The sequence below is a fragment of the Narcine bancroftii genome, chromosome 10 (genome assembly GCF_036971445.1).
Source record: "Narcine bancroftii isolate sNarBan1 chromosome 10, sNarBan1.hap1, whole genome shotgun sequence".
Classification (NCBI taxonomy): domain Eukaryota; kingdom Metazoa; phylum Chordata; class Chondrichthyes; order Torpediniformes; family Narcinidae; genus Narcine; species Narcine bancroftii.
Genome location: NC_091478.1, coordinates 47,823,263 through 47,848,394, shown reverse-complemented (window position 1 = coordinate 47,848,394; position 25,132 = coordinate 47,823,263). Strand labels below are relative to the sequence as shown.

Below are 25,132 nucleotides of genomic sequence, written 5' to 3'. Positions count from 1 at the left end.
CAAATACAGGTGGAAAAAATGGGAAAATAAGAAGCTAGGTGGTGGTACGGGGAAGAGGCAGAAGCTGAGGAAGGTGCACTGATGGGAGGCATGAAGGGGGTGGGAGGGGAAGGAAGGGGGTGATGGGGAAGGTGCACTGATGGGAGGCAGGAAGGGGGTGGGAGGGTGGAAGGGGGTGGGAGGGGAAGGAAGGGGGTGGGAGGGGAAGGAAGGGGGCGATGGGGAAGGTGCAATGATGGAAGGGGATGGGTGGGGAAGGAAGGGGGTGATGGGGAAAGTGCACTGATGGGAGGCAGGAAGGGGGTGGGTGGGGAAGGAAGGGGGTGGTGGGGAAGGTCCACTGATAGGAGGCAAGAAGGGGGTTGGGGGAAGGAAGGGGGTGATGGGAAAGGTGCAATGATGGGAGGGGAAGGGATATTGCAGGGATCAGCTGTTTAAAATTTCTATATTACTGCCTCCCAGTTGATTGAAAATACAACAATGGAAGAGCACATTGTGAAGAGCATGCAAAATGCTGCAAGGGATCATGAGGGGTCAACTGGGTGCGCAAATGATAACAGACAGAAAACATAACGTGCACGGTTTAGATGGAAGAAGAGGTCATTTATAGAGTGTGAAAAAATTGATGTCAGACAACTCTAAATGGCCATGGGATATAAAAGAGTAGCATCCAGGAACAACAAGCTCACGTTACCTTTTATTATCAAAAAAGATGGAGTACAGGAGTTGGGAAGTCCTGCCAAACCATGGTGTGCTTTCATCTTACTCTGGGAGTACCAAGTCCAGCTCTGAATTAGAGGTAATAAAGGTTCGCCAGGTCGACTGCTGAACTGAAGGTTGGAGAAGAGATCGAGTAAATTGGGCCTCTGCTGAGAAGGAACACTGATCTTAAAGGCAGTAGGGCACCAAAGCAGCCCTTTGGCCAGGGAATTGTATTCAAATTGGAGAGGGCTTCACGCAGAACATACTTGGCAGCAGAATCTAAACTACTGGAGGTGTGGTTTTGTAATAAAAGGATCGGCATTGAAGCCTGAAATAAAGATGACTGCAAACCTTTAGAATTTAATCACCAGAGTTATGGTTTACTTACTATAAGGGAATGGGTTATCAAGTTAGCTGTAACTTTATTGAATAACAGTTCAACAACCAACAGCTTCCATTTCTTAATGCAACAAATTCTACATATATTCAGACTAAAGGTTCTGTGATTTAATGACAATTAAAAACCATATTCTCTGTAAGTGTATCCAAGGGTGCACAATGCTATTACTCCAGTAACAGTGGTCAGAGAATCAGATTCTAATCTGTAAACCTATACACAGACACACAGGAAGGGAGAACCAGATCGTCTATCATAACTAAAATAAAAACAGAAAACACTGCAAATACACAGCAGGTCAGGCTGCATCTGTGGGAAGAGCAACAAGGTTGAAGACCAGAACTGGGAAGGAGACAGAAGGAGCTCGTTAAGCTGCAGGCAAGTGGTGACTCTGGCAAGGATGAAAACAGGGATGAGTTAGAAACAAGGTTATCTGGTCAATGAGTGAATGGGAACAGTTAGAGAGTGAGAAGATAGACTTTGGAATGGAGAAGCTGCAAAATTCAGAGCAGGCGGCCATACCAGCAGGTCAGGCTGGGCATGTCCTCTGTTCCCACAGAAAAAAGAAAACTACATCAAATGTCACTTTGACAGTTTCAAAATTCCTGGTCTCAACAAGTTCACTTCCATAGGCATAAAATCTCTTCACACCTCCATCCCTGAAGTAGGAATAGTCAAAGTTAAACCTCTCCCCTCCAGTTGTAGTCTCATCCACCCTGGGAAATAGACTGCAGTTACTTCATCCACAATCCTCATGTTTGTATAAACTTCTACCAGGTGACCCTGCACGGCCTCTTCACTCCAGAGAATAAAGAACAAGCCCATCCAACCTCTCCAGTACCACCAGGATTCTGCAGAATCTCTTCTGCACCCCTTCAAACTTAATGACATCCTTCCTGCATCATTACTTTTGCTGCCAAGTTCCACCCTGCCCTCACCTTCAATTAATCAGTCTCTGATCTTTCCCTTCTTGTTCTGCATTCCCCTACCTCCATCTCAGGAGATGGGCTGGCTACCAACATCCATTACAACTGCTGGACCACTCTTCATCCCATGCTGCCTCCCATGGGGACTCTTATCTATTTTCCCATTTCTCAGACTCCATCAATAAACCATTGGTTTATTGATGTATGTGCTAGTATGTGCTAAAACATTATTCTGCCTAGTCTCATTGACCTGCACCTGGATTACAACCCTCCAAATCCCTCCCATCCATGTACCGGTCCAAATTTTTCTAAAATGTTAAAATTGAGCCTGCATTCACCACTTCAGTGAGTTCCATACTCTCATCATTCTGTGTGAAGTTCCCCCTAGACATTTTACCTTCCACCTTTAACCCATGTCCTCTGGTTCTGGCCTCACCTAACAAATGCTTGCATTTACTCCTTGTACCCTCATACTTTCATATACCTCTCTCAATTTTCTCTTTCTTCTCTGCTCCAGGAATCATATCAACATATTTGCCCCAATAATGAGGCCCTCTGTCCAGGCCTTTTTTCTTCCTGTCATTGAAAAAAAAAGCCCTTGACTGCTTCTCATCCATTTTCTGTACCTCTGCTCTGCTTCAGAACAAGGAGTATCAAAGATCTTCACCTTCGCCCACCCCACCCCTCCCACCCAGCCTCTGCATTCAACAGTTCACACCACCTGCAAGGAGGTTTCACCACTAAATGCACTTTCCCCTCTCAGAACTTAACAGGGACCATTCCCCTCACACCTCCCTAGTCCAGTCTTCTCTTCCTGCCAACCATCTCGTTCCTTCTTGCATTTTCCTCTGCGGCCACAGGTGATTCAATGCCTCTTCCCTTCGCCCCATCCAGGGACCCTGGGAAGGCAGCAGTTCACTCCAATCCAGCAGACTGCACTCAGTGTTCACAACACATTCTCTCCTGCACTGGAGAAACCAAACACAGATTGGGTGCATTCCACCCATGGAGGGTGACCCTAGGCTCCCTGTCACCCAGCACCTTAAATTCTCCTTCCCAATCTGATGCCTTCCATACTGTTAGATTGAAACCCCAGTGAGTAACCAAACCTCTGCTTCAATCTGCACAGGTTACACTTCTACACAATATTCTGCTTGTTCCCTGAAGAAGGGCTCAGGCCCGAAACATCAGCAATAAATCTTTGTCTCCGACAGAAGCTGGAAGACCGGCTGAGTTCCTCCAACATTTTCATGCGTTTTTATTCAATTCTACAAATTCAGGTAACGAAATTTCTTATTTTTTAAAACAATTATACCTACAGCACAGTAACAGGCCTTTCCAGCCCACGAGCCTGTGCTGTCCAAATAAACCAATTAATGTAAAAGCCCCTTACAATTTCGGAACATAAGAGGAAACCGGAGCATCTGGAGGAAACCCATGCAAGTCACGAAGAGAACATTCAAACTCCTTGTAGATTTTAACTATGGTCACTGGTGCTGTACAACGTTGCGTTGACCGTAAGTACAACTGTACCCCGCTCAGTGGCCCATCTGCGATTGGATATTCCTCCATTCTTTTCTTTCCTCTTCCCACCAGGGACCCTGTAATGGAGGATTTAGACCCTGCTTTTGCTTATGCAAGGCTGAGTATCAGTAACCTACTTTGAGAATAATGTAAGAATCAGCAGGCATAAGCTAAATTCCACCATGGGGCCCAGAGATGCAGTGATCTGACAAAAAGTCATCTGGTACCAAGAACGTTTAATCTTCCTGCTTGTTAGCTGGTTGCTGTTTGAGATTGATGGGATTGTTGGTCGCAGACTGTCAGGCGAGACCTTGCAGCTAAGTAAATCATTGTATTCAAAGTGATAAGCTAGAAAGTTTGTCTTTAAGCTAAGTAAATCATTATATTCAAATTGATAAGCTAGAAAGTTGTGGTATTTGATAGAAGCCTAGGCGTGCTCGGTTATCCTTTTTATGCGCAGGGAATAGGTGATTGACTAAGCAATTTTTGGGTAATATAAGCTGTGGTCCCGCTGCTGAAGTTTGAGACTCTCTGAGGGGTGGAAATGTCTCTCAGCAAGAAGAAGAACTTCTAGAGTCCAACCAACGTCCTGGTCAGGGGAGGTGAAGAAGCTGCTACCGGCACCCCAACAATCTACTACAAGTGTGGGTTGTTGCCTCGCTTCGGCAGTTGGGACCAGTCCAGGCGTTGATAAGTATAATTGGGAAGGGCTTGCATATTATAGTTTGAAATCAGCTTTAGATTTAGTAATAAAGATTTGTATAAACTGAAGTGCTCTCAGCATGTGTTTCTGTTTTCTTTTGGTAGCTCAAACACGTGACCAATCTAAAACGAACAAAGTGAGAGGTACAAGTTTACCCAGGACAGACCCCTTCCTGCCAGGGACCTTTTCCTATTCTACATTTGGCATTTCCTACTTTTATCTTGTTGATATTTCCACATTAATTGTTCCCATTCACTCACTGACCAGGTAACCATGTTCACAGTCCATCCCCAAGGATAGCTTAGTTCTACCCTACGAGAGACTTCCCACTTCCCGGCAGCTTTACAAGTTTCGTTTGTCTTCTTCCCAGTTCTGACAAAGAGCTCTGCACCTGAAATGCTGGCTCCATTCCCCTTTCCACAGATGCAGGCTGATTTGTTGAGCATTTCCAACATTAACTGTTTTTATTTTAGATTTCCAGAATCTGCTGGGTTTTTTTTTCCCTAACCTAGTTTCTTGCACTTTGCCATAAATGTCACAGCAACATCTACTAACCAGATTACTGAATCTGTTTACTTGATATATGACAGAAATATTAAACCACTGATTACCATATATGCCATTGTATAGGACGACCTGGAATTTTCACCTAAAATAAATATTTTGAGCGATATCTTTTGCATAAGATGAACCCCCCCAAAAAAAATATAATCTGGCATTTACCGTAGACCAATGGATGCTATTAAAAGCAAATCATAGTATTTTAATAACAAATTATAATTTAAAGGTTTAAAGTTTCTTTGGATATTTTAAAATAAACCACCATCGATTCCTGTAACATGCCCTATAAAGCCTGTTTAGAGCCGACACAGTCGGACTGGACGGATGGACCCTGCGGAGGAGCTGAGATTTCACAAATAACTGATGAGGCAAGCGTGAGATTGTGCTGGAGCTGACAGGAAGATGGCGGTGGTGTTGAAACTTGGTCGGCAAGGTATAAACTTTAGACTCTTTATATAGGGCGACCCGATTTTAAGGTGAAAATGTTAAGTTTTGGACCCTCCTATACAACGGCATGTATGGTGATGGTAGGAAGAAAGCCTTACCCTTCCTAACCAGACACTTTGTGGCCCTGTTGAGACACGATTCACTCCAAGGTGTCAGCCTCCATTCTGGCTGATTATCTCCCTTTTCCAAGCCTCTCCGGAGTAGTAGTCAAAGGGACCAACCTCTCGATGCCCAAGACCCTAAAGGACTTCCGGAATAGAAGTTGCTCGAACACTAATAATCTCCTCTAAAGCCACACTGCAGATATGGAAAGGTGTTGGAGAGAAAAGACCAAAACAGCTCCAGAGGAAAAAAATGCAAACAGATGACAGATGGACAAGTGGAAGGCAGTGGGGAAGGTGGGACAATGGGGGAAGCAGGTGAGGTGGGAGTGAGACTGGGCAATTTAATCCTCTCGGGTTGGGGCAGGAGTGCAGGATCAGTTGCTTGGCTTCCAGCTCTTCACAACTGTGAGGAGGGAGGAGGATGGAGAGAGGCTTCTATGGAACAGAGACAAGCAAGGTGCATGGGTAAGCTCATAGAATTCAAATGTATCCGTCATCTGCACCAGGATACAGTGAAAAGGTTTGTTTTGTAAATTACAAAGGTGGATTTTCCACAGGATCTGGAGGGAAACATTACGGACAGGTATTTTCAATTGTCCGGGTACCAAATTCAGTTTGTGAAGGTCGCCTTGGAAGTGTATCGCAGTCATATGGAAGTTCGACTCCTAACTAAACATTACACGATGGAATACGGAGATACAAAGTTGTATTCCCCTGAAGAAAATCACGTGCAGTTTAAGGAGAAAACATGACATATTCATTGGGGTGTGGCGGCCTCATCTTCAACATAAAGGTACCCCTTCTAAATAAAAGAAAGATTAAAATCCGTACTAATAGTGGAATGACTGAGATAAATGAAGTGGGTCAGGGTGCAGACGATGTGCTCTTGTATCTTTTTCATTTTACTTTATGTTACTCTGGGTTTATATTTGGTCCCTTTAAAGGTCGGTGACTCTCTAGATTTTTGGTTCTTATGCTTGTTCGAGTCAGTCATAAGGTACGCAAATGAAACACAGCAAAGGACGTCATCTTTTACCAGCCGGAGGTCTATTTTAAAATTGTGTTGGTTTGTGTTTTCAAGCTCATGCATCTACTTCATGGAGAAGGGTATGTGGGGAGTGGGGTGGGGGGGGGAAATCAGATGGGTCCTTTAATATGGCTAGAGCAATGATGAACACACATTTACAGGAAGTGTCTCACAAATCTGATGAGCGTTAATGTTTTGGAAGAGGTGACCAAGTAGATTGATAAGGCCAGGGCAGTAGATGATGCCTTCATCGACATTAGCAAGGTCTAGCATGATAGATCACACAGGTTCCACATGAGCTAACCAACTAGAAAATTGGCTTGGGTGGTAGGAATCAGAGGGTGGTAGTGGAGGGTTGCTATACACATTGGAGATTCTCGTCCAGTGGTGTGATGCAGGGATCGGTACTGGATCTCCATTTGTTTGTCATTTACATTAACAATTTGGGTGAGAATGGAGGTGGAGTGGTTAGAAGGGCTAGAAAGTGATCCTTAGCTGAGATTACGAGGGGATATGCATCAACTGGGGAAGTGGGCCAAGGAATAGCAGATGGTATTTAACTCAGATAATTTCTCTCTGAATCTCTCCTGTCCAAGTTTCATTAACTTTACATATCTTCTGTGTGAAGCAGGTGCCCCCGGTCCCTTTTAAACTTTTCCCCTTTCATCTTAGATCTGTGTCCTGCATTTTTAGATTCCTCTACCCTGGGAAATAGAGTAGGTCCATTTACCTTACCCATCTTGCTCTTGGTTTTATAAACCTTGCTGGAGGGTGAGGAAGGGGGGAGGGGGAGTGAGGTGTAGGGAAGAGAATCGAGGTGAGTCAGTGGGAATGGGGACAGGGTGAGAGTGATGACAGCGGAAGAAGGGGGATAGGTGGTGGAGGGAAAAGGAGGTGGGAGAGAGAGAGAGTAAGGGGCAATGTGGATGGAGGTAGGGGCCAAGTAAGGTTGTACATGGAGAAAAACTGATTTGAGTTCCTCAAGACCCACCCTCTTTTAAAGATGCTTTATGAATGAACTTTCTTCCCCCAAGGTCAGAGGTGGAGATGCTTTTCAAAGAATGTGCTATGTTCAAATCTATTCTCAACTCCTCAATAAAAACCCCAATGTTTGTCTCCAGCCTAACTCAAGACAACATTCAGTCATGGGCAAGTTACATTCCTACAACACAAGGGCCGCACAACAGCATCTGCAACAACCTGCATACACAATATTCAATGGCACAAACATTAGCAATGCCATAATCGTGAACACCAATATCCTGGGGGAGGGGGGAGGTCCTCAGAAGATGAACGGAACCAACCAAACAAAGAAAGACTGTGGCTGCAGAAGCAGTTCAAAATTGGGATATCTTGTGATAAACACTTCACTTTTCAATACCGAAGACCACAAACCAGGATTGATAATATACTCTACACGTCATCTTCAGGGCTCCTACAAAACTCAAGCAGCCCAACATCATCCAATTCACTGACTGGTATGTTCTCCATTCTCTTAAACATCATTCCTTCCAACACCAGTAAACACCAGATAGTGTGTTCAACTATCTGCTAAGATTTATTCCAGTGTGCCAAGACAATCAATTATGCCACGTGGAGGGAAAAGACAATGGGCACATGGGAATAGAAACATTTCCAGGTTCCTACCAATCCACACGTCATCAGGACAAGATCGAGATCCCACTTCTTTGTCAGCATTCGAACAATACCCAGGAACTACCTGCCTGTCAATGCTGAGGCCAGACCTCTGCTGCATGGACGCAGAGATTCATCAGCATATTTTCCAATGAGAGAGTTAGAGAGGAAAGGAATGAAGGAAGGAAGAAAAGGAATGGGGAGGGGAAGTGGGGATGGAAGGAGAGAGGGAGGAAGGAAAGAGAAGGGGAGGGGAGGAAAATGGGGAGGGAGGGAGAGGGGAAATAGGGGAGTGAGAGACAAAGGGAAGTGAAGGAAGGAAGGAAGATGAGAGAGAGAGATAGAGAAAGAGAGAGAGAGAGAGCCAGCAAGAGAAGGAAGGAAATTTGAGTGCAAAGGCAAATTAGAGTATTGATAGGAATGCTTGCTAATATTCTATTCTTTTAGACATCTAAATTCTTATACAACACAATGTTACGATTGAAAGTTACACCCTTAATTTGCAGCTCAGATCTAAGTGACAGGCATCTGGTTTTAAAATCAATTCTGTACGTTAATCTCTCTGCCAATGCACTTCAAACAAGAGATTACGATAGTTTGTGTTTTGTCCAATAAATCTTTGTCACTTGGTGAGGTCGTCAAAATAAGGGTCAAATTGGGAGAAGCAATTGGGTAGAGAAAGGAAAAGGAAAATTAAACAGGAAAAAAGAAAATAGCAATGTTATTATTAAATGTTAATAGCAGTAACATTTTCACAGACAGCAACACAGTGATTTGTTTAAATATAAAAAGCAAAGATTGTAATGGATGCAGTAATGGATAAACATCACGTGCAGATGGTAAATATAACTCTGCAATAATCAGGATCTAATACAAAGACTCAAAAGATACTCCACTGAGACCCCACCTCAGACACAGTGCTAGATGGATCATATTCTACCTTCAGGCACAAGGTGCAAGGTACTGCATGCACCCACCAGGATCCGAGACATCAACAAGGCCATTCCACTATTGGCTATCCTGTCCGCCTGAACCTACTCATACCCAATCGCCAATTGTGGAAGGTGAAATTATATTGGAATTGGTGATGAGCTTCTCTCTGATACAAGATTACTTTGAAGCAGTGACATTAGCAAGGTTGGGGTGGAGGTCTGTTTGTTCAGAGTAACACAGAGGACAGGACATTTCCGATGTGATCACATTTGCACTCAACTGGAATCATCAGGTTAGAATGAATGGCTAAGGGACTTTGTTCCTGGTGAAATACGCATTTACAGGATAACCCTGATTGGGGTGCGGGTCACTAGAGGGCATTGCCTGGAAGTGAGGCTACCGGTCACACCATGAAACCAAGGTCAACATCAACTCAGGTCAATGCTGGCGAAGGCCGTCAGGAACTTGCTGGCTGTTAGAGATTGTTATTCAGTGCCTACAAGACTCAAGGGGAAGAGGAGGAAGTGGAGTTGTCCACCTGTGAAATTGTACCTTTGCTCCATCTGCTTCATTGCGGCCGTGACTTGGTTGGTCTTCTCTTCCAGCTGAATCATCATCTCGCTCTTCTGCTTCAATCCATCTTCAGAACCCTGGATCCAAAGAAAGGCAGATTAACGCCTCACAGACCTCGACGTGGATGTGGTTCAGTGAACAAGGAGAGGCTGGAGGGACTCAGCGGATCAGACAGCATCCGTGGAGAGAAATGCCCAGGTGTTTCGGGTTGGAACACTTCACAATGTGTGGCTGGGGGCGGGAGGGAATCTCATTGAAACATTTTGAAAGTTGAAAGGCATGGACAGAGTAAGTGTGGTAAGATTTCTATGTTTCCCACCGTGGGAGAGTCTAGGACAAGAGGGCAATTTCAGGATTGAAGGGCAGAGATGTGGAGGAATCTGTGGAATTTGTTGCCATAGGCTGTTGTGGAGGCCGGGTCATTGGGTGTATTTAAGGCAGAGATTGATAGGTTCTTGATTAGCCAGGGAATCAAAGGTTATGGGGACTCAGCTGGGCAGTGGGGCTGAGTGGGAAAATGGATCAATTTGTCTTATGGTCTTCTATGTCTTATGGTCTTGTGATCCCATGTCCTTCTAAACCTTTCCTATCCATGTACCTGTCTAACATTACAATTGTCCCTGCCTCCACGACTTCCTCTGGCAGAATGCTCCACATACTCACCACCCTTTGTTTATTAAAGTTGCTCATTAGATCCTTTTTCAGTCTTTATGCTCTCACCTTAAATCTATGCCCTCTGGCTTTAATCTCTCCTCTCCTGGGGAAAAGATCTGACTGTTTACAGTAAAATCCCCATTACCTGGCATTCAGTCAACTGGAAACACTAAGAATCAGCAAAAAGAATTGTGTGAATGAATAAATAAATAAATACATTTTAAAAGTAAATAAATAAAGTTTTAAATAAAAGTTTAAATTTGTAAACGTAAATGTTTACCGAAGCAACACACCTCTTGGGAGGAAACATTCAGCAGCAGAGTGCCCCGGTCATGCTCCGCCCATAGCAGCTGTTTGAATAAAGTTTAAATAAAGTTGTGTTTGAATAAAATGGCGGCGCCCGGGATGAAGACCTGGTCGATGCTGCTCACTGCTGGGAAGACTCTCCCAAAGTGTCTTCTTATCCCTGTCTGGTAAGAGTCTTTACCTTTTATTAGTATATTAGTAAGGTTTTACCTGTAAACTTTGAGGAGTGGAGATAATTAACATCGGCACGGTTAGTGGTAGCAGCTAGCTGATACAGCGCCAACGAATGGGATTCAAATTTAAAGGAAGGTGTGCTGGAAGAGAACACAGCAGAAGACACAACCCTGCAGACAGGAGTGGCCCAGCAAACAGCGTGGTCTTCCACATGCTGTTCATCCTTATTTTCCTTTCAGAACAAACTAACTATTGAAGACAGGGTCATCACGAAAGCCCAGAAAGCCGTCTTTCCTGGGTCACTACAAGAGGAGTACATCAGCATTATGCACAGAGGGCATCCTGGTGCAGAAGTCACTAAATGGAGAGCAAGAGGCATAGTTGACTGGCCTACAATTATAGATGACATCAATGAGAAGATACAGTCATGCTCCATCAGTAACAGCACAAAACCACACCAGCCAAAGGAACCTCTCCTCCTTCATCAAGTTCCAGACCTCCCTTGGTCGACCGTGGCTACAGATGGTACTGTTTAGCAGTACTTTGTACTAATGGACTTGTATTCAGGCTGGTATGAGATTGTCTTGCTTCATGATGTTACCTGTGTTCATATCCTGAATATCCGGGTTACTGGGGTTCTGGGGATTCTTTATGCTGGCACACTCTCTTACTTTGCATCCTCGATGTAAGTAATCAATAAACTAGGTTTGAAGTTAATCCACTAGCTTTCATTTATCTAAACTCGCAATATTCCCTGGGACTCTGCACCTAGTTCTCTGTTTTAACTGCTGTACAATAATCTCCCCTTATTTGTGGGGGATATGTTCCAGGAACCCCCAGTGGATGCCTGAAGCCACCGATATTGCATCCATGATATGTTCTGTGAAATTGGTCGTTATGCGATATGGACATTGTGTGAACACCATATTATATACTTAGCAAATCCACATGGGATACCTGTAAACTTTTTATTTGTAAGTAGGTATCAGTGTGGGGACCGACTTTGGGCTGTGAGGAGAGAGTGGGGCAGTGGGATCAGTGTGGGGACTGACACAGGGTTGTGGGGAGAGAGCAGACAGTAGAATCAGTGTGGGGACTAACACATGGTTGTGGGGAGAGAGTGGGGCAGTGGGACCAGTGTGGGGACTGACTTGGGACTGTGGGGAGAGAGTGGGGCAGTGGGATCAGTGTCGGGACTGACACAGGGTTGTGGGGAGAATGCAGGGGAGTGGGATCAGTGTGGGGACCGAAACAGGACTGTGGGGAGAGAGTGGGGCAGTGGGATCAGTGTGGGGACTGATACAGGGCTGTGGGGAGGAGAGCAGGGCAGTGGGATTAGTTTTGGACCGCGGTTGACCACAGGTAACTAAAATTGAAACTGCGGATGGGGGGTGGGGGAAGAATCCACTGTACTATCTTTGGGTTGACTAGCTGGGCTGCACACACAACAAAACTCCCCCCTGAACCTCAGTACAGGCACCAATGACCTTTGAACCACTGGATTTCCAGCTTGGTGACCTTTACAAATGAGGTGCTACATGTTCAAACCAACCCCACCTCCTGCTTCTTACTGTTCAACACTATATGGAGTAGTGTATCGAAATAAGAATATATTTGGGAAATGGAAAGATGGATGAAGTTCACAAAGTGAAAAGTGGCTCAAAAGGGAACAAAATTATAATTACTTGAATCTATAAAGATGGTTACTCAGAGTTCTGTTGATGAATGAATGCCTTCACAACAATGCCTGCAGATTTCCTGCTGGAATGAGGTGAATAAACTGGCACCTCATTTAGCACAGCTGGTGTTCTCTGCAGTGATGGTGCTGAAGGAATCAGTGTTGAAAGGGGTAGAGTGGAACTGCTCCTTCTGTTGTGTCAGCTTCCCAAATCCTTTTTAACATAATCGGCAAATATTTGTGTCTTCAGACTTGAGGGCTGTCAAAGATCAGCTATTTGCTGTTGGCTGAAGGGGACTGGGAGTGCGCCAGGCACAATCCTATGCATTGTGGTCCTGTTATTTTTATAGACGATTGCCTCAATTGTACATAATGTTGCAAATGGTATGGACATCGCCCTAAGAACGTGACTCTCCACAGAATCAGGTAAACATGTGGTTGGGAATCAGACACAATGACATGTATGATTTTATCTGAAGTGAGGATGCTCTCACTGGGACAGAAAGACTGAAAGGTGACAGAATTACAGATCCCGTGATCCTGTTGGGACTGGAAAACATTTCAACTTCTCCACAAAAGCAGAGGCCTACCTTTAAAGCGATACAAATTCAGAGTTAATGTGAAGGTACATAGTTCAGATGATAGTGATTCCTTAAACGTGACAATTTAGACGGGCTTGCTTGATTAAAGGGCAATTTGCAAAAGAGGTGTGGGAAATTAAAATGTACTGGGATACCTGATCTAAAGACTCCAGTCCGTCTCAGATTCCCAAAGCAGCCAACATCTGGGGTTTACTCCAACTTGTGTCCTGGCGTTTATGAATACAGACTGATGGCCAAGGTTAGTCAGCAGCATTCCTGTTGTACCACGTGATCTCCAGGATGCCAGAAGCTGAGCCAGATACACTCTGTATCTGTCCGGCAATTCACGTGGTCCTATGTTAGTTTAAAATTCAAGTGGAACTCCATGATCCAGTTAGTTTTTGCCTTTTAACCCTGTTTGATCTGGAGTATTCAGTGTGCAATAAAACACATTCTCATCTCAGAGTCACAGAATTATGTAGCACGGATCAGGCCCTTCGGCCCTGCAGTCCATGCTGATCAAGTCAACATTTTGAACTAGTCTACTTGCCTGCATTTGGACAATATCCTTCTGGGACAATAAAACCACAGGATTTTTACCAAATATTCAGTCGTTCGCTTGCTATCTTTTAAATTCTAAGGTTACATTTAAACATTGACAGTTTTGAATATCAGGCAACTTACCTTGAGTTTCTTGAACATCTCCACATTAATGGCCTTGACCTCCTCAAGCTGCTGCCGTAGACTAATCAGTGCATCCTGCTTCTCGTGAATATCTTTCTCCAGCAGCTTCATTGCTATTTCTATTTCCTGCTTCATGCTGATCTGTACCAATAGGTCATTCTCCACATCCTGCGGGATAGTAAAGCTCAGTCACCTCAATATTATGCCTCAACATTCACTGTTCTAAAAGATATTCACACACTAATGGTGAGGCATTATGCCCATATGGTCAGCAATATATAGGAAATAGAGAGAAAGAGAGAGAGAGAATGAGAAAGAGAGAGGGGAGGGGGACTGAGAGGGGAGGGAGGTTGAAAGGGATTGAGATTGATCGAGAAATTAATAAAGATAGAGAAAGAGAGAGATTGATAGAGAGAGAGGAGTGAAACACAAAGGTCTGCAGTCACTGTGATTGCAGGAAAAACACAAAAGTGTTATTGGGCTTTGTGTGACCGAGTTCCTCCAGCATTTTTGTGTTTTTGATACTGAGTGTGTTACTTTTTGTGTTACTGAGTGTGCCGTTGTTGGGGGAGGGGCGGAGGGGTTGGCCAGCAAGCAGACAAGTTAAACAGAAGAAAGAGATAGGTGAGGATAGAGATGGGAGCGGTCAGGGAAAAAGATGGGTGGTGGTAGTGAAAGGGCTCGGAGAGTTGCGTGGTGAGTATGAAACGGGTCACAGGAGGCAGGGGTAGGCCAGTGGTCAGAGGTGGTGGGACACAAGCAGAGACAGAGCCAGGACCAGCTCGAGATCCTGCCAGTGGGAAAGTGGAAGTGAACATGGTGACTGGAGCAGTGAGGGGTGAGACGGGCTGGGAGTGGAGAGCGTGGGCCACAAGAGCGAACCGGGAGGTGGAGAGCCACGATGTGGTAGGAGCCATCTCGACTGCAAAGCCAGAACATCTGTGTTTTTATCTTTGCTCTATACTGTTTGACCCAGTGAGACTCTCCAGTATTTTGTTTTTACTAATCCAAAACATCTCGTTATAATGTTAGAATTTCATGTGATGAAAAAATGATGAAATCTTTCACTTCACCAGCTGGTGTTTAGGAGGGTTGAAGTCAGCTGCTGAAATGCTCAATCACTGCATAGTGAGGCACTAATTGCCGTCTCAAGGATGAGCAGTATCTCATGACTCCCCAACTCCCCGTGGTAAATGATATCCTCAATTACTGACCGTGCTCCCCTAATTTCCCAGATGCAGCAATGGAAACAGCTCTGAGAGTTCCCCCCTTCCTGTGGGTGTCGCTCACCACCCCAGAATACCGAACTCCTTCAATACACAGGTGGGCGTTGAAAGGAGGCATCCCCCACGCAGCTCTGGAACTAGGAGCAGGAAGAGGCCATCTGGCCCATCGAGCCTGCTCCACCATCCAGTGAGATCGAGGCTGGTCTGGGTGTGGACTTGTTACAGTCGCGTACCTTCTCGGGACTGGTGGCGGGAGAGGTGCTGCACATGCACAAGCCGGCCACCGTTGGTGATGCACACATGCAGGAGTTATGACGCAACACGTGTGAATAAGCTGATGGGTAGGCAAGGTGAGTGGCAAGTGGTTTGTGCTTGGGGCAGGAAAAGGGAGCGTAAAAAATTGTTGGAAGAGCAAAATAAAGGCAGACACCCAGTTTATGGATGTTAAAACTTGTGAGGGTTTGTTTTAGTTTTGGAAAGAATATTTAAATTACACTCCTACAGCCATAGCCATCCTTTCCTCATACCCCCTCTCATTCAAAAACCTCCCTGTGTCTTAAATACATTTAATGAGGCAGTCTCCACTTTAACGTGGATGACAATTGCAGATTCACACGAATGCAGAGTGGAGAACATTGCAGCTCAGGAAAAGGCCCTTCAGCCCATATGTCTGTGCTAAACACCATGCCCAAAGCAAATGAAAACTCTGCTCCCCACTCATGGGGCCATCTTGAAGCTCCTCAAGCACTACAGTTGTATCAGCTTCCACCTCTATTTCTAGCAACCCATTCTAGGCACCTACCACTGAGCAAAAAAAGTAGCCCCACACATCTCATTTAAACTCTCCATCTCCCACCCACCTTAGTATGTGATGTTTTTACACTGGAAAAGATCAATGCCATTCGTGTGTTTCAAGCCAAGTTTATTGTCATCTGATTGTACAAGTACAACCTGATGAAATAGCGTTCTCTGGACCTCGGTGTAAAACATACAGACATAACACACATACAGATAAACAATACATATACAGGACAAGTATTGTAGCCATACAAATAAATAAATATTGTTTTGTACAAATTAAAGTCTCGGATGGTCAGTGTGAGCAGTTCCTTTGGTCATTCAGTGTTCTCACTGCCCGTGGGAAGAAGCTGTTCCTCAGCCTGGTAGTGCTGGCTCTGATACTCCTGTATCTCTTCCCCGACGGGAGCAGCTGAAAGTCATTTTTTGTGCACACTCTTCACACAATGATCCCAGTAAATCAAGTTGATGGGGGGGGGGGGGGGGGGGAAGGGAGACTTATTGTCATATGGATTGACCTCTGATCCATTTCTCTGCAGCAACCATATCACACTGTGATGCAGCCGACCAGGACCCTCTCAAAAAAGCTCCTGTAGAAGGTTGACATGATGGTGGCTGACAGCCTTGCCTGCTTCAGTCTTTTCAGGAAGTGCAGTCACTGTTGTACCTTCCTGACAAGTGAGGAGATGTTGAGTGTCGACGATAGGTCACTAGTTAAGTGATCTCCAAGGAACTTGGTCCTCTCCACTCTCTCTACTGTTGTTGATGTCCAGTGGAGTGTGGTCATTCCTGGTTCTCCTGAAGCCCACGATCATTTCCTTTGTCTTGTCCACATTGGGACTCAGGTTGTTACTCTCACACCTCTTCTCTGTAGGGCGACTCATCATTGCTGCTGATGAGGCCAACGACTGTTCTGACATCTGCAAACTTGATGACACTGTTGGAGCTGGATCTGGCGGTGCAATCATGGGTTAGTAGAGTGAACAGGAGTGGGCTGAACACACAAGTGTTAAGATGCGCCAGTGCTCAACGTGACAGTGCTCAATATTCTGCTACTGACCCTGACAGACTGTGGTCTTTCGATGAGGAAGTCTAGGATCCAGTTACAGGGAGGGGTGCTGAGTCCCAGCGAGGACACTTTCTCCACCAGGGTCTGTGGAAAACGGCAAACTGAAGTCAATGAATGCCGCCTGGTGCATGAGGCATTGCTCTCCATGTGGTCCAGGATGGAGTGAAGTGACAAGGCTACAGCATTGTCTGTGGAACGGTTTCTTCTATCGCTGAGTTGAAATGGGTCCAGCATCTCTGGGAGGTCTGCTTTGATGCGTTCCATCTCTATACACTCAAAGCATTTCATAAACTTCTCTCTGGTCTCCGATGCTCCACAGAAAACAACGTAAGTTTGTCCACTCTACATTTGGAAGAAGCAGTTCCTCCTCATCTAGGTCTTAAATCTACACCCCCCCCACCCCCCCCAATCTTGCAGCAATGTCCCCTAGTTCTAGTCTCACCTGCCAGTGAAACATCCTTCCTGCTTCTGTCTCATCTATTTCTTTGATGATTTTGTGTCTCCCTGAGATCACCCTCATCCTTCTGACTCTGCCAGGTATTGTCCTAGGTTTCTCAATCTCTCCTCATAAGCTAACCTCCTCATTAGTGAAAGGAACTCGGTAAACCACATCTGCATGGCTTCCAAGGCAGTGGAAATGGAGTTGGCTCCAAGTCACTATTCACAGAAGCAATGACTCATTTTCCCCAACGGCACCTACCTGACGCATGCGTGACTCTGTTCTCAGCTGTCTGTGAGCTTCATTATACACATCATCCAGCCCCTGATGACAACTGGAAGTCTCCAACTCCTCCGACAGGCTTGGTTTCTCCAACTGAACAAGGAAATGTCGTTAGACAAAACAATAGCAAAAAAAAAGTTGCAGGTTCAAGAACACAGTTTGGAAAGGATGTGGCTTCTCTCTCAGTCTCCCTCCCCTTTGCTACAATGGTTTACTGCTCAAGACAAACTCGACAATCGTTCCCTGATATAACAACGGCGACTTGTAGCTGACGGTGATCCAAAGGATTCCAACAAATGGTGAGATTTCACCGCGGATTCACTCTCCACGTGACAACCATAATAACGCAAGGGGTGTTGGGTACATTGAACAAGCACAGAAACAGGACATTCGGCCCAACCTGTGCATGCCAGCCATACCTCTCCAAACTTTTCCTATCCATGCCTGTCTAAATGTCTTTTAAACGTTATGGTATTCCCCACCTAAACACTTTCCTGGCAGCTTGTCCCAGCAACCTGCAAGAAAAAAACACAGCTCAGGTCCCTTTTAAACATTCCCCTCTTATTATGCCCCCCTTCTTTTAGACTCCCCTACTCTACAAAAAGATTGAACATTCACCTTATTTTGTGCCTCATAATTTTGTATGCCTCTATTAGTTCCCCTTCAACCTCTTGTGCTCCAGGAAAAAAATGCCCGAATCCATCCTGGTTCTCCTTATAACTGAAGGCATCCAATCCCAATAACATACTCGCAAATCTTTTCTGCCCCCTTTCCAGCTTCATGACATCCTTTTTCTAGCGGGTGACTAGAACTGCACTCAATACTCCAAAAGCCGTCCCAACATCTTGCACACCTGTCATGTGATGTTTCAACTCCTGTACTTGATGCTCAGATGAACAAAGGCAAGCCCGCCTGCCAGTTCCTGGAACCATGCACCTGGACCTGTATATCTCTCTCTTTTGCCATACGTTGCAACAGGATTTACTCTGCAAGTCTTGCCCTAGTTTGTCCTTACCATTGTGCAGTACCTCACAGTTGTCCAAGTTAAATAACATCTCCATTCATTTGGCCAATTGCCCAGCCAATCTAGATCTCGTGGTACACCTAGACAGCCTTCCTCACTGTCAACTCCACCATCAATCCTGGTGTCACCTACAACTTTCTAACCACATTAACCGTATTGCAAGTCAGATTGCTAATCTATATGACAAACAATAGTGATGCTAGCCTCAATTTGAGCACACCAACTGGTCACAAGCCTCCGATCTGAAAAACAACCCTTCATCACTCCTCTCTGGTTGCTTCTATAAAACCAATTCTGTATCTAATGGTCTAGTTCACCTTGGATTCAATCTTCTAAACTGGCCTACCACACAGGACTTTATCTAAAGCTTTGCTAAAAATCAACTTAGGCATAACCTCCATCTATCAATTTGCTGATGACACCACTGGCGTAGGTTGGATGCCCAACAAGGATGAGTTGGAGTACAGAAGGGAGACAGAGGGATGACTGTCTTGGTGCCAGGACACCATCTCCATCAATGTCAACAAGAGTCTATTACTATAGGTTTAGACTTCTTGTCTATCTCGTTATAGACTTTAGGAAGAGATGTGGACCTCATTCCCCAGTCTGTATCAATGAGGTGGTGATGGTAGACAGTCGTACATTCTGAGGAGTAAACATCACCAGCGATGCCCTGATCCACATCGGTTCAATGACCAAGAAGATGCCCTGGTGTCTCTACTTCCTCAGGCGTTGAGGAAATTTAACACATCGCTAGAAGTTGGTATGGGATGCAGATGCACAAGTGGAAGTATTCTGAAAGAGAGCATCATTGTGTGGGACAGGAACAGCTCAGCCCATGGCTGTAAGTAGTGGCTCACCTCATCCAACACCCTTGCCTCCATCAACTTCCAAGGCCATGGAAAAGCAGTCAACATATTAAAAGACTCATCTGACCCAGCCACACTCTCTTCACCTCCTCCGTTTGGAAGATTCACAAGTGTGAGATCATCTACCACCAGATTGAAGTAAAGTTTCTTCCCTACCATTATCCTGAATGAACCTCACAAGGATAAAATTATGCTGCCTTTGCTCTGTACCATCTGCACTTCTGTACAGTGTCTTACTTGCTGTATGCACTATGGGTCATCAAAACAGACTGCTCGCCAAACTATCACTGCATTGTGCTAAGCAAGGGACTAAGTGAACTTGCACAGAAAGCATAATCCTGTGCTACCCTTGTCAATCTTCTTCCTCACTCTTCAAAACATTTCTGAGCCACACTTTCCCTCATATAAATCCATGCTGATTATCCCCCAATCAGTCCTTGCTTTTCCAAATGCTGGTAGATTCTTTCTCTCAGAATACTTTCCCATCACTGATGTTAGGCTTGTCCTTGCTGCCCTTCTTCAATAAATGCCCACGTGCCACCTTCCAGTCTCCTATCGTTAAAGATAAGCAAGGATCTCTGCCAGGGCGCCAGCAATCTCTTCCCTAACTTCCCACAATGTTCCAGGAAAAACCTAGTCAGGGACTTATTCACCTTAATGCACTTTAAGACTGGCAGCATATTCTCTTCTAATAAAGTGGACGTGTTTCAGGACATCACAACTAATTGCTAAGCTACAAAGGAGTTCTAGATTTGGCAATCCCATTTCTTCTCCTTATTGTACCACATTGAACCTTTTTTCTTTTTAAATTCTCCAAGACTGATTAACTAGTGGCTGTTTCCAGTCACCAGTCGAGTAAAATAGCTCTTTAGCAAACTTTAGCAATCCTGCATGTACCTCCAGATGTTTTCTGGTTGTCAGCAACATTTGGACGTTCTCATTGCGAAACTGGAGGTTTTCTTCTTGCAACCGAATGATACTGTTCTTCGCAATTGCTAACTTTGAGGACAAGAAAGAGAGGAGAGTCAGAAAGTAGCGTTAACAGTGCACATCCAACACACACCCTGGCAAGCCCTCAAACTATTTCTCCTGAACCACGTCAAGTTAGCTTCCAAAAACAGAGGTCGATGTTCAATTAGAATTACTTGAGGCCCACACAATAGACAGAGTTGCACAGCAAGGAACAGTCCCTTTGGCTCAACTCAACCATGCTGACCATGTTGGCATTCTGGGCTGGCCCCACTTTACAATTTTTTGGTCCCTGTCCTTCTGAAAAAGGTGGGGGGGGGGGGAACATGGTTGGCGTAGCAGTTAGCGCAACGCCTTTACAGCACCACCGATCGGGACCAGACCTGGCTTCAAATCCCGCGTTGTCTGTAAGGACTTTATATGTTCTTCCTGTGTCTGCATGGGTTTTTTCTGGGGGCTCCGGTTTCCTTCCATCAAAAAAATGTATCGGGGGGTGTAGGTTAATGGGGTATAAACCTCTTGGGCTGAAATGGCCCGTTATTGTGCTGTATGTCTAAATTTAAATAAATAAATCCTTCCTGTTTGAATGTCATAATTGTACCCACTCCTCTGGCAGCACATTCCAGATACAAACTACTCTCACTTCCCCTAAGTCACCTCTTAAACCTGTCTCCTTGCACCTAAACAGATCAAAATTACACCCACCCAGATGGAGTTAAATCCCCACAATAAATATAGAGTAACAGAGATGTAATACGTGCTTCTATTCCATGGTTCCCTAATATTCGATTGGAATCTTCACTCCTCAAAGTTATCATCAAGTGTGTGGCCTTCTACTGATATGGGTAATCCTGTGCATAATATGGACATCTATTCCTAGACTACAATGTCTCTGATTGAATGTAGATCCCTATTCCCAACAGTAATCCCTGTATATTGTGGGTATCTGTCACCGCTATAATGTGGGCCTCTATCCCTGACAGCAGTCCTGATACAATGTGAGTTTCTAGTCTTACGAGTAAACCAAGCATTTCTGACAGTGGTTCAGGAGTTTCACACAGAGGGCAGTGGATACATGGAAGAAGCTGCCAGAGTAGGTGGCTGAGGCAGGTACTATCGCATGGACAGAACAGGCTTAGAAATAAATGGGCTGAATGCAAACACATGGACTAGTGTTGGTGGGACATTCTGGTTGGCATGGGCACGTTGGCCTTGGACTGTTGCTGTAGTGCTTGTGGACACACGCAAATGGGTGCTTGACAATGACCAACAGCTTGTTGGTTCTGAATGACTTTAATTAATAGATGGCCCAGTTACTAGCTGTGATGAAGTTTCATGAGGAACACTGTCCCGAGGAATATTGCTGATGTAGTTAGTGGCTCTCTCTCGAAGGATGGATATAATTCAGGTTTAGCATGGATGTACAATCCTGGACCTGAGTGATTCTACTGAGTTGATGTATCCTATTCTGAGCACATGAGCACAATTCTGTTGTGATACGTGTTGGCACTCAGTCTAAAAGGTAGCAAATCACACTGGAGACCAATGTTTAAATTTAGACGTACAGCACAGTAACAGGTCATTTCGGCCTGTGTACGGTGGGAGGAAACCAGAGAATCCCAGGAAAAACCCACTCCAATATGGGGGGGGGGGGGGGGAAACATACAAGCTCCCCTCACACTTTCTCTCTCACACTCTCGTTCGCTGGCGCTGTAACAGCGTTGCGTTCACGTGTTGCCTGCTGTAATGTCAGTGGGATTTAACGTTACGTTATACTCATTAACATTACTGTATCCACGAAGGAAGGAAGGGTGGAAATATGATGAAAAACCCATCGATGCTTTACAATATCAACAATTCAAAAATGGCAGTGTCAATCACATCTCTTTATTCAGCTGTTAAAAGTGCAAGATCTCGTTCTCGGAAGTGGACAAACACAATAGCATTTAAAATTTGGAGCACGCACAAGGAATTTTTAAATTTAAAGATTGTACCTCTTCGATTAGTTTAGAATTTGCCGTCTCAAGTGAAGCAACCCTGCCCTGTAAGCCGCCGACTGTTGAACTGGAAGTTGAAGCACATAATTAAATATCTACTGAAATAACCAAGCATCCGGAAGGGTAGATGGGGCTGGAATATGCTAAATAAAAACAGAACTGCTGGAAAAAAATTCAGCACGTCAGGCAGCATCTGTGAAGGAGTTAACATTTTGGATGAGCAACATCTGTCCCAAAGCGATATATAATGAAGAATTTGGACAATGGAATAACTTTACTGAGTGTGGTCCCTCAGAAGATACATATATGCAGAGAGCATATACTTAAAGTTTAGCCTGCACTCTCCGAGATGCTTCTACCAAAGATCTGTCCATACCTTCTCAAAGAGGAAATGTCAAAATTGATAAGAATGGAGTCAATGCAGTCCTTCGTTGATTCCATTTACACTTTGCCAGAAGAGCATCCAACATATTAAAACATCTCATTTCCCCCCCCACCCCCCGGCTCTCTTCACTCTCATCCCATCAGGAAGAAGTTTCATGAGTGTGACATCATGCACCATCCGCCATAATCAGGTTCCTGAACGATATTCACACTATCACTCTGCTCCAACGGATTCCCTCTGTAAATCTGTATTATGTGTATGTTGACGAATTGGATTGCTTGCAAAAGGAACTTTTTCATTTTATCTTGGTACACATGACAATAGAGCTACTGACGTAGGCCTAGTTGAAATTCACATCCGCTACATAGACATACAGCAAATGTCCTTATCGGCCTTGTGGTTCAAGTGAAAAGATTCCCATTGGTAAGATGGTGGAACAGTACGGATCTCTTCATCAAACTTCCTTGACCTCATTTAAGACATTACTGCGAAGATAGAACTCTTCTAAATTCAAGCTTATTGTCACCTGTACCAAGATGCGAGTAGACCATCAGACAGCTCATATGTAGTATAGAAATGTGGAGAGGGAGAGAGAGAGAGAGAGAGAGAGAGAGTGAGAGTGTGTGAGAGAGAGCAAGAGTGAGTGTGAGAGAGGAAGAGAGAGTGAGAATGAGGGTGAGAGAGTGAGTGTGAGAGTGAATGAATGTAAGAAGCAGTGAGTGTGAGAGTGAATGAGTGAGTGAGAGACAGTGAGTGTGAGAGAGTGAGTGAGTGAATGTGAGAGTGAGTGAGAGAGTGAATGTGAGAGAGTGAGTGTGAGAGAGAGTGAGTGAGTGAGAGAGAGTGAGTGTGAGAGGGAGTGAGTGAGTAAGAGAGATCAGTTGTAGTTTTATATGACTGGTCATGCAAATGGTGAAATACAGAGCCCTTCCCAGCCAGCACACCAGTTTGTAGTCTGTGTTCACAATAGCAGATAAACCTATCTATAGGATTTTGACAGCACCACTGAAGAGCTGCCATCAGCTCCTGGTGGTCTTCATGCTGCTGCAGCACAGATGCTGTGAGCTGGCTCCTCAAGTTTCCATGTTCTTCTTTATGAGCCCGATTTCTGGCTATAGCCTGATGATGGTTCCTTACAGTCGGACACAGAGAGCATCCTTAAAAAAGCGGAGTCTCAGGATTCAAAGGTTTTAAGCCTTCAACCACATATCTGATCAACACCAATATCCAAGTTTCTACTGTAAGCATAGCCTTATAACAGGCCGATCTCAGTCCTGTGACCACTGACTAACTCCCTGCATTTGGATATTTTGGTAGACTTTGTGGAATTTCAACATGTGAAGCAGTTTATTTTGAGACATCTGAAAGAGGAATATGTTAAAATAGTGGAATGAGGAACAAAACAGAAGCATCTTTCATTTTAACACAAAGGTTCTTTAAAGCACACAGGAAGATGTCAGATATGTTCAAAGAGGAACCTACGTCAGCTGGCGATTGAGTTCTTCCACGTAGTTTTTCTGATCCAGGATTGCAGCAATCTGTCCATCACTACATTTAAAAAATAGACCAATACAAGGCATCAGAAAAGCACAAATATTGACTGCTTTGAAGAGACAGTGAATATTCAAGCACATAAAAAAAAAATCCATTGCTGGATATTCATTAATTATGGCATAAACCCTCAAGTACAAATTAAAAGGTTACATTTTAAAAACTGATGATTTAAAAAATAACAAACCTTGTACAGTCTCCCCCAGAGACCCAGCCAATCATTGCCCACCCCACCTCTTGCTACTTTGCCATGAATCCTAACACTGTCCCTGTGGAAAAAAAGTGTTCCCCCCAACAAAATGAGAGCTGACTAGCGAGGGACCAAATCTTGAACTGTTACAATTACTTGGAGGCCCAACTACCATGCAGTCTCAGGCTGCCCCTGGCCTGTTCTGTTCACTGGTACCAGAAACCCCAGTCATTTCTTTAATGGGCTATCAAAATATACCGAGCTATTTAAATATGAATCACTTCAAAAACGTATTTACAGCCAATGTTCATTTCACAAATTGTACGAATAAATGCAATTATTTTTTATTATGGTCCTCACCTGAACTCTCATTTCACATTGTACTTCAATCGTCCAGCATGCATATTATGCAAAGGGCTAGTGTGCCACGTTCTGTCCATAATGCATGAGCCTACATTTTCAGTCAGTGGTTACTGAAGGCTTCCTGGACACATCAGAGGGTTTGGATCTGGAGCTCGGGTTGCCAACGGATAGAACGGAGGTCTGTGTGGGAGTGCTGGAGGGACTTTCTTTTTGCTTCTCTTTGTCACTGTAAGGGGCACCTGGCATGACTAATGGCAACTCTCTGCCTTACAATAAACTAAAGGAAATTTTGTGTAACATTATGCTTTCTGTTTCATTGCACGATAATAAAAGAATCTTGAATTCCCCATCCTGCTCTGAC

The 25,132-nt window shown here is 44.6% G+C and overlaps 1 protein-coding gene across 2 annotated transcripts in view; it reads right to left on the bottom strand.

Moving 5' to 3' along the window:
- The window catches only part of rufy2 (RUN and FYVE domain containing 2), a 164,785-nt gene that overhangs the window by 103,970 nt on the left and 35,683 nt on the right, over nt 1-25,132 (bottom strand). For both annotated transcript variants that reach the window (XM_069900866.1, XM_069900867.1), the window contains exons 7-12: nt 24,150-24,215; nt 22,280-22,349; nt 20,214-20,315; nt 17,403-17,516; nt 13,610-13,777; nt 9,512-9,609 (exon numbers count right to left, since the gene is read on the bottom strand). In XM_069900866.1, coding sequence (XP_069756967.1) covers nt 9,512-9,609; nt 13,610-13,777; nt 17,403-17,516; nt 20,214-20,315; nt 22,280-22,349; nt 24,150-24,215 — 618 coding nt within the window. The remainder of the gene's footprint in view (nt 1-9,511; nt 9,610-13,609; nt 13,778-17,402; nt 17,517-20,213; nt 20,316-22,279; nt 22,350-24,149; nt 24,216-25,132) is intronic.